This window comes from Onychostoma macrolepis, chromosome 14 (genome assembly GCF_012432095.1).
Source record: "Onychostoma macrolepis isolate SWU-2019 chromosome 14, ASM1243209v1, whole genome shotgun sequence".
Taxonomy (NCBI): domain Eukaryota; kingdom Metazoa; phylum Chordata; class Actinopteri; order Cypriniformes; family Cyprinidae; genus Onychostoma; species Onychostoma macrolepis.
The window spans coordinates 31,816,091-31,827,669 of NC_081168.1; the positions used below are offsets into that span (position 1 = coordinate 31,816,091).

The window sequence follows — 11,579 nt, forward strand, 5'->3', positions numbered from 1 at the left end:
CGGGTCCGATATGTTCCTCGCGTCGCCTGCTCCGCACATGCTCTGCATGTCTCTCTCTCATTCAGATCGTCAGATCAGCTCCAACAAACTGTTCCAATTATACACTTATTTTTTCACATAGCTTGCCATGCTGTATTAAGGCTTTAATCAGGATAAAACCGTATATTAAAAGCTAACATTTACAAATAACAGCGTATCTAAAAGTATGAACCAACAACAAACAAAAAACACATATCATTGAGAGCCGTGCTTGCACAGGTTCTGCGCGATCCTCTTCACTAATATCCTCTGCGTCTCATTCGGGCTTAAATTGATAAGCAATATAGACGACGCCATTGTTTACAGTATAACCGGAGCACATGCCGCTGAGCTGAGGGGCGGGACGTTCAGACGCGCACTGGCAGTTTAGCCAATCACAACACACTGGGCCAGCTAACCAATCAGAGCCCATCACGTATTTCTGAGGGAGGGGCTTCATAAAAGCAGGAAATAATCGGGCCGTTTATCAGAGAAGGGACAGAGCGGTGTGGAATAAAGGTAAATTATGTGAAAAACAATGCGTTTTTAAAAAAACGAAGCATGAACACATGTTTGACTGCATCCCATAAACACAATCAAGCCTAGAACAAAACCAGTCAACCACCCCTTTAATGTAAACACAGCCCACTATGAACACCCTTGTAATTCGCTTCAACCTTTTCAAACTGTATGAAGGATTATCTTATGTTGGACAGAGGAGGGTGTCCGTGAGTTGTGTGTATGTGTGCATATATATTTATAATATATTTATTCTTTTCTGCTCCTCACCTATTTTCAAACCCCTACCCTTGCATTTCTGAGCAATAAAAGCACTTATTATAAAGGATTATTCTTCTCTACACCTGTGCGTAGATATTTATCATCTCCCTCGGCCCCTAACAGGTTACTCTAGACAGGTATTAATGCAATGCTGCGCAGTTGCTATAGTGTTCTAGATCAGATAAGCAAGACATACAAAACTGTGCAGAGGACAGGAGTTAAGAAATATTGTACTTGGTGGTTGCTTCAGTGTTTTAAGAGGTGTTTAGTGCATTGTTGTGTTGTGATTACTGTCCACCCCCAGGCATATGATATCTCTTCTGGCCTCTAAACAAGGTAAATCTACGAGATTTTTCTCATCCGTGTTATCAGCCAGGTGACGATCATGAGTCCGAACAACATTCACATACCTCTCTTAAACAAGCCACATGATTTGACATATCATTCATGACAAATGTAATAATTAGTGTTAAGGGTTTGGTCAAATACGTTATTATTTTAGTGTTAATAAAATTAAAGTTCTCCTCACACACTGCTAATTAAGTAAAAGCACTGACCATGCAAGTGTGTTTACAAGAGCGAGCTTAAACGCATTTTAATAGTGTCAAAAGTCACAGTATGTGGAACTTTTCACCAAGTTAATATAAAACATTTTCTTAACCACTTTTACATGCACGTCTCCAAGCTCCTGACGATAAAGCATTAGAATAGATATTCTCTCATGAACACGATCGCACACCTCCCACTGTACTTGCCTGACTCAGAAATAAATTGACACACACTGTGCTGCTGTCCCTCTGTAGAGCCACCACAATCCTGAGCATCAACACGGGCATCCAGAGCCGCAGAGCGATCTTTATCCTCTGCCGCGGGATTCTCATGAGCGCAAACTCGCCGCCACAGACAGAGAGCGGGAGAGGCAGATCTACCCCAGCGCAGAAACACTTTACTAATGACTGCGTGCAAGTGAAGACAACAACTGCGTGTGTGTGAGAGAATGTGACAGAGACACAACGAATGAACGAGAGAATGGGAGGGAATGGATGAGAAAATGTTGGTATGGAAAGCTACATGATCTAGTGCCGCCCAGCCTCCAGTTCTGCTTCACACCGCTAGTTCACTCTAAATTTATCTACTGCCTGCTATTAGAAAAAACCTGTCAAATAACAGGTCATTTCAATGGGCTCATGCTCTGGGAACGTGGTGAAGGCTGCAGAGTTATTTTTGGACTCGAGATCAGTTCGGAGAAACTAGCGCACACACAGAACTAGTCCGTGAGTATGTGGGCCGGTGCGGAGCCGTGGGTGAACACCACACTCATCGCTCTTCCTCTCTCTGAAGGATCTCTGTGTGGGAGTCTGGGGACGTCAGCAGCTCTAGATCATCACAACATTATCTTCTGCATGTTGTGCATATTTACACGAGCTCTGAATTGTAGTGTTCGGCAGAAAAGAAACGAGTGCAGTTTTTTTCTGCTCACTGCATTTTCAGATGCCTGCTTTCGTTTAAGGGTTGATCTTTAACCCCACAATCAAAATGTGTTCCTTGTGAGAAAAGAGAAGGTGTGAAATATCTCTACGTGCTGGTTTTGTGATGTTGCCTGGTTTCTCCCGAGGTTTTTTCTCCTTTTCAAACTTGAACTGAATTTAGCTGGACAATGACACTATTGTCTCTGACTATCAACTGAAACAACTGCTGCATTTAGTGTTTAGATCATGTTTCAGAGGTATTTCATGATGATAAATGAGTTCTTTGATCAAACGGTTCAGCAAGTTTGAGGTTTCTGAGTGATATGAAAGCACAATGTGAACGCTGGACAGCCTTATTGCTGCATCTCCTCAGCTGCCCAGCACTCTAGCATGTGACATACAGTCTACGATAATATTATAATTGTGTGATTTAGTCTATTATAGTAAATATCACACGAAGAGTGACGTGGTTCTCCAAATATCAACACAACTGCAAATGCGATATTGATTTCATAAAATAAACTAGAAGTTAATATTAAGTGACTTACATCTTAGACAAAACAGTTCTTGTTTTTGCTGCATTTCAACAACAAAAATAGTTCCAAACAAATCTGAGTAACACATGACGGTGTTTCATTACTGAACGAGTCAACCGACTAACCGAATCAGTTGAGTGAATGACTCAATGACTCACTCATGCAGTGATTTAAGGTTTATATTTAAAGTATATTTTCCCTTTTTTCCCCCAAAATCATTTCAAATATTAGTATTCAACTTTTCTTTTTTTTTTAAACATCAAAACATTATGTATGCATTTGTAACGGCAGGTTAACTGCATTCGTGTCCTGCATTAAACAGTCTTCAGATGCAGATTCTGTGCCACCTCTGCATTGCAAACACAAATTTTGTGGATACTGATTATATATGATTAGTAACAGCCCTAACAGCGTCTTACTATTTGAATTTATTGATGAAATTGAACTTACATTAATTTATAAAAGAAGATGCATACATTTAATTAGGTTAATAAAAATGGCCTTATAAAGGTAACAAATCAATTTAAACTTATTGGAAAAGTTAATTTCTGTTACTCCTGCAAACTAACCACCTGACAGAATATGAAGAAAATCAAAAGCTTTGGGAGTCAGCTGTCCACGGCAGTCCTAAACCTGCCAAAATACCAGCACAATATCACACGCTCAGCAAAATACTCTCTAATTATCGCTAGCGACAAAATAACGGAAAATATGGAGATTTCATTTTATGTCATTATCGCACACCCCCTGCTAGAAATAGCATGTCCCAAAATGTTCCCATGCAGAGAGTGAAAGCTAATGTGAATGTGCACACCGATGACGACAGCTGTACTTCACTTATTAAACGTGATTTATTATTGGTGTGAAATGTGTCGGGAATGTAAAGAATACTCACATGACTGGGCAGGTAGAGATCGAAGGGTGTCCCCGAGTCCACATCGATTGCATGAAACCCAAAGTGAGAGCCGTAGATGACCTTTAACCTCTGTCCGTTCTCCACCGTCAGGTCAACCGAGAGCGGCTTCTGAGGCAGCGAGCCGAACGACTGTCACACATGCACAACAACACGCTTAGTCTACTGGGAAATACATCAATACCAGCGTTTTTTAAACATTCGTTATTCAGTTGTTTTCTCTGTGGTGTGTAAAGTCACTGACAGGTGGTTTTCTGTCAGCCACGTTCTTAACCCAGCTCACACCCATACGTGCTCTAGAAGTGTGCGGTTCGTTTGTGATGTGTGAATAAAACCACTAACTACGGCTGACGCTGTGAGAACAGACTTGAGGCTTCTGCAGTTCAGATTCAATGAATGGACTGCACTGCACAAGACGTTATGAGTTCTGGAAGTAACTCTTTCAAGAAAACAATGACAGGTCATAATTACGCATGCATCTTTCTGCATACAATCAATACACAGTGTTCATTTTCAGCATGGTTTATACCCATCAGTAGGGTAAGTGGCCTGTGATCGTAAACAGGGCTCGAGTCTTCACATAATGATCAAACACAACGCCTTTGAGTGCTTTGACCAATCTGGCAATGTTTGTATTTCCATAAGAATATGCAGGACAACGATCTGAGTAAATGCTATAAGTCTAAACGGCAGAAGCTGATGTCAGAAGTAGAGTAAGTCTCTCAGGACCGCAGTGAAGTAGGACACGTACTCAAAAATGACCCATTTCCAAAAACACCCCACTTACATTACCTATCATTACACCATCCCATTTCTTACAATGGAGGAATATATAAACACGAATGCAGGCAATTAGAAATATCACATTAGAAAGTGTGCTAGTTGTGACTGTAACAGACTCCTCAGCCATGATCCAAAGCAGCTGGTTCAGTGAAGCTCAGAAAGCGCAGTATTAGCTTTATGTTTCAATCCACTGGACTCAATAGAAATACATGACTCTGCCTACATTACTGCTAAACTGCAGAAACACACCAGTACATGCATCTCACAGCTGAAATAAACACCAGTGGCAGTTAACACCAACAGCTTTTGTTCCTTTTTACACAAATTATGATCATAGTGGCAGTGATTAATGAAGACTTATTCTTGTTTGGTTTCTCGCACAACACTGTTATGAGCTCTAAACACTTTTACCAGCGCATGATTTGTAAACTAATACAGTTCGATGTTTGCATCACATAACCAGCTCCATATGTGAGGCTTTTCTGGCGTAGTAAACATGCTCGGTGGCGCACCCGGTACAGCACTGCAGTAGTGATGTGAAGCGCTCGAGTCCCGTCAAACACAGGCCGTGATGAAAGAGCTCAAAACCTCATCGAAGCAAGCTAAAACTGGCACGATTGCTTCGGCACATGCTTTTTTCCTCACATTTGCATTTATTAACAATATTGGTTATCGTTTATTGGATTAGGATGTAGTGCAGGTGCTACATTGTTTTTGTAAACGTGATACATTATTAATTGCTACTAATATACAAGACTTACTTTGAAAGCCATGAACTTGTGATATGGTTTGGGAGCCCAGGCGTAGACCTCCACAGCGCTCCTCAAGGCGATGACCAGGAACTTGATTTTTTCATAGCGAACTGAAATCATCAGCATGATGTGAGTATGTTGCACAACATCATCAAAAACACTGACTTACTGTGATGATGCTGAAGGAAGACATATGTGACCCTGGAGCACAAAACCAGTCATAAGGGTCAATTTTTGAAATTGAGATGTATACATCATCTGAAAGCTGAATAAATAATCTTTCCATTCATGTATGGTTTGTATAGGACAATATTTGGCTGAGATACAACTATTTGATGCATATTAATGCATATTACTCAGTGGCAGACTGGGGCTAAAAAAAATGGCCCTGGACTTTCTGGCACAGAGCGGCCCACCACGCCATAAACCCACCAGCTCTTTATGCACAGAGCAATTTTTAACACTACTTATAAAAATATGACACAATGCAGAAATAAAATGCTATCTTTTTATAAATTAAATTGTTTAAAGATGACACAGCAAAGATATTTATACTTATTACAAATTATTTATAATCCTGAAAAGTTAAATTATCACAGTTTCAACAAAAATATTAAACAAAAACAGTTTTCAGTATTGATAATAATAAGAACCATTAGTAATAATGGATCATAAATAATACCTGATAATAATGAATCAGCAAAACAGCATATTAGAATAATTTCTGAAGAGCCACGTGACACTGAAGACTGACGCAGTGATGCCGAAAATTACGCTTTAATCACAGAAATAAACGACATTTTAAAATATCTTTAACAGAAAACCACCATTTTAAGTATAATATTTCATATTACTATTTTTACTGTATTTTTGGTCATATAAATTCAGCATTCTTTCAAAAAATAAATAAATATAAAAGCAGCCATCATATGTGCTGCTGGCATGTAAAAACAATTTATTTATATAAATTGTTTTATATAGGCTAATTTATTTATTTATATAAATCTGACCGGCCCCTGGCATTTGCCAGAATTGCGATGGCCAATCCGCCCCTGATATTACTAATGAAGTTTTGATATATTTACGGTAGGAAATTTACAAAATATCTTCATGGAACATGATCTTTACTTAATATCCTAATGATTTTTGGCATAAAAGAAAACTTGATAATTTTGACCCATACAATGTATTTTTGGCTTTTGCTACAAATATAGCTGTGCTGCTTATGACTGCTTCTGTGCTGCAGGGACGCATGTATCAAACCGGTCCACATGATTTTCACTAGAGCAAAAATAGCCAGTTATGACACTGAAATCTGAATCTGCACTATTATCGTGTGTCATTCTGACTGCACTCCAGTCTTATCCAGAGATTCTGCTCGTCAGTTCACATTCTCCTCTGGTTTGTTAGATTAAGTTCACTAGGTATTTCCATGCAGTCTATTATAATTATAACGTTCAGCATGTTTTTAGTGTCTCTCTGAGTGTACACTGATGTCTTGTTCTGGACTCACCCACTTTATAGCTCACACATCCCTCCAGTTCCCCCACTGACGTCCAGCCCTGCTTCTTCTCCACCTCTGGATCATTACGCAGGATCTTATTCCTCAGCCAGGACAGGTAGTACAGCCTCAGCTTGTTTTTCTTACCTTTCCGCAAGAAATCATCAAGACATGACACGCATATACACACTACCCTTTAGAATAATTCAGATTTGCAAACGGACGAATAACATTGTTGCTTGTAAAGATGGAGCAGCTGACTGCTACGAATGAGAACAGTGTGGTAAGACATGATAATGATACCCTGCATGCAATTATAATTTAGTATAATTTACATGTTCAACAGGGTATAATAAGCCATTGAGTTTAGGAGTGAGTACGCTTTCATGACAGATTGTCTCTATGAAGTGAATGATATTGTTGCTTGCTCACGACACTAAACAGTATCATGCATGAGAACGTAAAGAGTGAGAGCGTGTTATGCTTCAAGAAATGTGTGGTCAGTTCTTCAAGGACTCTCGCGGGATTTGTACCCTCTTGTTTTTGTTCACTGATTGTGTAGTGTAAGTGTAAGGATACTCAGTGTTGTGCTGAGGTGCAGTGTGTACCTGATATAGTGATGAGCACGTTGAGCCCCTCCAGCACGTCCATCTGCTGGAAGCGTCTGCGGCTGATGAGAGAGTAAACTTTACCCTGACCACTGCGGTCCAGCAGCCACAGACCGCTCTCGGTGCCCACCAGCAGATTCACTCCTAGCACACACACACACACACACACACAACAGCACGATTACACCAACTAAAAGAGCATTCACAACCTGCTTCAGACAAAAGAGAAACGCACTGAAAAGACTCTTGCTAACAGCATGTTTAGAAAAGAGCTATCACGTAAAGCACTATATGGATGGGATTAGAAATGACTGCATTACAGTCTGTCAATGGACGTCTATCATTACATTTCTAAATGATGTATGTAAAATAATTACAATTTAGTCTGAGCAATCTGTGACTTATGTCATTTCAACTGTGCCAAAAGCAGTTATTTTCTATCTGGAAACGATCAGGCCGAGAGTTTTCATTCAATAATAAAGCTGCACCAATAAATGCTACACTTCCACAAGAATAAGCAGCGTCACACTAGATTTCTGCAGGAAGACGCCGATCAGTGTGATGATATGTGAACGCGTCTCACCCCACAGACTGGCACAGAGGATTTCAGCGTTGAACTTCTTTTTGTATTTGCGTATCTCTGGGGCGTCGCTCTGAGGACGGATGTTGGTGGGGTTGACGTTCACCACCGAGCCCTTCCTGTGAGGCTGTCTAACACACGGCTCACACCTGCCATTCACTGAGAGAGAGAGAGAGAGAGATAAAAACCCATAAACCCAGCTCCTCACCGACTACAGCTACAACCCCAAAGACATTATTAAAGAAACTGACAAAACTCTGAAAGACACTCATGATGAATCTCTAAAAATACACTTTAAACTCCAATGCTACTCAACCCTAAACAGAACCACTACATTCGCCAATTATTTATTGATCAAACCATTCAAAGAAAGACAAATCCTCTCCAAATACAGATGAAGTCACCATGATTTAGAAACAGAGAGAGAAGACACAGACAAACATGGACAGAGCGAGAGCAGAGGATCTGTAGACACTGTGATCTACAGCAGATAGAGAACGAGAAACACTTTCTGCTGATGTGTCCTAAATATCACAATGTGAGGGAAACATTTCTCCCCAGATTTGAAGCATTGATCCCATCATTTACTGAACTTAGAGATACTGAGAACATGCCCTTCTTACTCGGAGAAGATGATAACAGCTGCACTCGCTGCTATGTATTAACCATTCACAATGTTAGATGTTAAACATGATTAACTGACTTACTTTATCTTTTCATTTATTTAGATGGATTTTATATATTATTATTTATGTTGTTGTTATATATATATATATATATATATATATATGTTAATGCTTTGGCAACATTGTGCTACACAGTCATGCTAATAAAGCTGAAACATTGAGAACATTGTGCGGATCGAGGGCATGCTCCACATGGAATTTATTTTAAAGATTTGTGTCCCTGCAGCACAAAAGCAGTCATAAGCAGCACAGCTATATTTGTAGCAATAGCCAACAATACACTGTATGGGTCAAAATTATACATTTTTCTTTTATGCCAAAAATCATTAGGATATTAAGTAAAGATCATGTTCCATGAAGATATTTTGTAAATTTCCTACTGTAAATATATCAAAACTTCATTAGTAATATCAGGGGCAGATTGGCTATAATATTGGATATTATTATTTATGTTGTTGTTATACAGTGAGGAAAATAAGTATTTGAACACCCTGCTATTTTACAAGTTCTCCCACTTAGAAATCATGGAGGGGTCTGAAATTGTCATCGTAGGTGCATGTCTACTGTGAGAGACATAATCTAAAAAAACAAATCCAGAAATCACAATGTATGATTTTTAACTATTTATTTGTATGATACAGCTGCAAATAAGTATTTGAACACCTGTCTATCAGCTAGAATTCTGACCCTCAAAGACCTGTTAGTCTGCCTTTAAAATGTCCACCTCCACTCCATTTATTATCCTAAATTAGATGCACCTGTTTGAGGTCGTTAGCTGCATAAAGACACCTGTCCACCCCATACAATCAGTAAGAATCCAACTACTAACATGGCCAAGACCAAAGAGCTGTCCAAAGACACTAGAGACAAAATTGTACACCTCCACAAGGCTGGAAAGGGCTACGGGAAATTGCCAAGCAGCTTGGTGAAAAAGGTCCACTGTTGGAGCAATCATTAGAAAATGGAAGAAGCTAAACATGACTGTCAATCTCCCTCGGACTGGGGCTCCATGCAAGATCTCACCTCGTGGGGTCTCAATGATCCTAAGAAAGGTGAGAAATCAGCCCAGAACTACACGGGAGGAGCTGGTCAATGACCTGAAAAGAGCTGGGACCACCGTTTCCAAGGTTACTGTTGGTAATACACTAAGACGTCATGGTTTGAAATCATGCATGGCACGGAAGGTTCCCCTGCTTAAACCAGCACATGTCCAGCCCGACTTAAGTTTGCCAATGACCATTTGGATGATCCAGAGGAGTCGTGGGAGAAAGTCATGTGGTCAGATGAGACCAAAATAGAACTTTTTGGTCATAATTCCACTAAACGTGTTTGGAGGAAGAAGAATGATGAGTACCATCCCAAGAACACCATCCCTACTGTGAAGCATGGGGGTGGTAGCATCATGCTTTGGGGGTGTTTTTCTGCACATGGGACAGGGCGACTGCACTGTATTAAGGAGAGGATGACCGGGGCCATGTATTGCCAGATTTTGGGGAACAACCTCCTTCCCTCAGTTAGAGCATTGAAGATGGGTCGAGGCTGGGTCTTCCAACACGACAATGACCAAGCACACAGCCAGGATAACCAAGGAGTGGCTCTGTAAGAAGCATATCAAGGTTCTGGCGTGGCCTAGCCAGTCTCCAGACCTAAACCCAATAGAGAATCTTTGGAGGAGCTCAAACTCCGTGTTTCTCAGCGACAGGCCAGAAACCTGACTGATCTAGAGAAGATCTGTGTGGAGGTGGGCCAAAATCCTCCTGCAGTGTGTGCAAACCTGGTGAAAAACTACAGGAAACGTTTGACCTCTGTAATTGCAAACAAAGGCTACTGTACCAAATATTAACATTGATTTTCTCAGGTGTTCAAATACTTATTTGCAGCTGTGTCATACAAATAAATAGTTAAAAATCATACATTGTGATTTCTGGATTTTTTTTAGATTATGTCTCTCACAGTGGACATGCACCTACGATGACAATTTCAGACCCTCCATGATTTCTAAGTGGGAGAACTTGCAAAATAGCAGGGTGTTCAAATACTTATTTTCCTCACTGTATATATATGTTAATGCTTTGGCAACATTGTGCTACACAGTCATGCTAATAAAGCTGAATTGAATTGAATTGAAAAAAAAATTGAGAGAGAGAGAGAGAGAGAGAGATTTGAAACACTTTGCTCTGACTTCAAAATGTTAAACAAAAAAACACAACTTCAGTATTTATTAGGGGAAAAACAAGATTGTATCCTACTAGCAGCAAGATACATTGATACCGGTCACAAAAAGAGGGAGGAGTCAACAAATGAGTGATGCGTCCACAAACAAACACACACACACACACACACACACACACACACTCACTCACACACAACATTGAATTTTAAATTGTTCATGGAATTCTAAAATGTTGATTTGTTCTACTTTTTAAATGTATCTACATGCATGTTTTTGTTGCATATATATCTGTTCTAGATTCAATGTAAACACTACGCTTTGGCGATACATTGTAACAATTGTCATGCCAATAAAGCACATATTGAATTGAATTGAATTGAGAGAGAGAGAAATGTATTCATTTAATCATTTATTTATTTTTATTATTTTTTTTTTATCTACATGTATAATATGGACATGTATATGTGTTTTCCCATGATTTTATTTATCTGTATAATATATGTATTGCTTTGGCAACATTGTGATGTTACACAGTCATGCCAATAAAGCTAATTTAAATTGAATTGAATTGAATTGAGAGGGAGAGAGAGAGAGAGAGAGAGAGAGAGAGAGAGAGAGAGAGAGAGAGAGAGAGAGGGAGAGAGAGAAGGAGAGAGAGAGAGAGAGAGAGATGCAAACAGGTAAGGGGGCGGAGATGAGAACATTGTGCGGATCGAGGGCATGCTCCACATGGAATTTATTTTAAAGATTTGTGACCCTGCAGCACAGAAGCAGTCATAA

At 39.7% G+C, this 11,579-nt stretch overlaps 1 protein-coding gene across 4 annotated transcripts in view; it reads right to left on the reverse strand.

Moving 5' to 3' along the window:
• The window catches only part of si:zfos-2326c3.2 (misshapen-like kinase 1), a 57,603-nt gene that overhangs the window by 7,807 nt on the left and 38,217 nt on the right, over positions 1–11,579 (reverse strand). For all 4 annotated transcript variants that reach the window (XM_058797385.1, XM_058797383.1, XM_058797381.1 and 1 more), the window contains 5 exons: positions 7,944–8,099; positions 7,361–7,504; positions 6,765–6,899; positions 5,261–5,361; positions 3,699–3,848 (listed from right to left, as the gene is read on the reverse strand). In XM_058797385.1, coding sequence (XP_058653368.1) covers positions 3,699–3,848; positions 5,261–5,361; positions 6,765–6,899; positions 7,361–7,504; positions 7,944–8,099 — 686 coding nt within the window. The remainder of the gene's footprint in view (positions 1–3,698; positions 3,849–5,260; positions 5,362–6,764; positions 6,900–7,360; positions 7,505–7,943; positions 8,100–11,579) is intronic.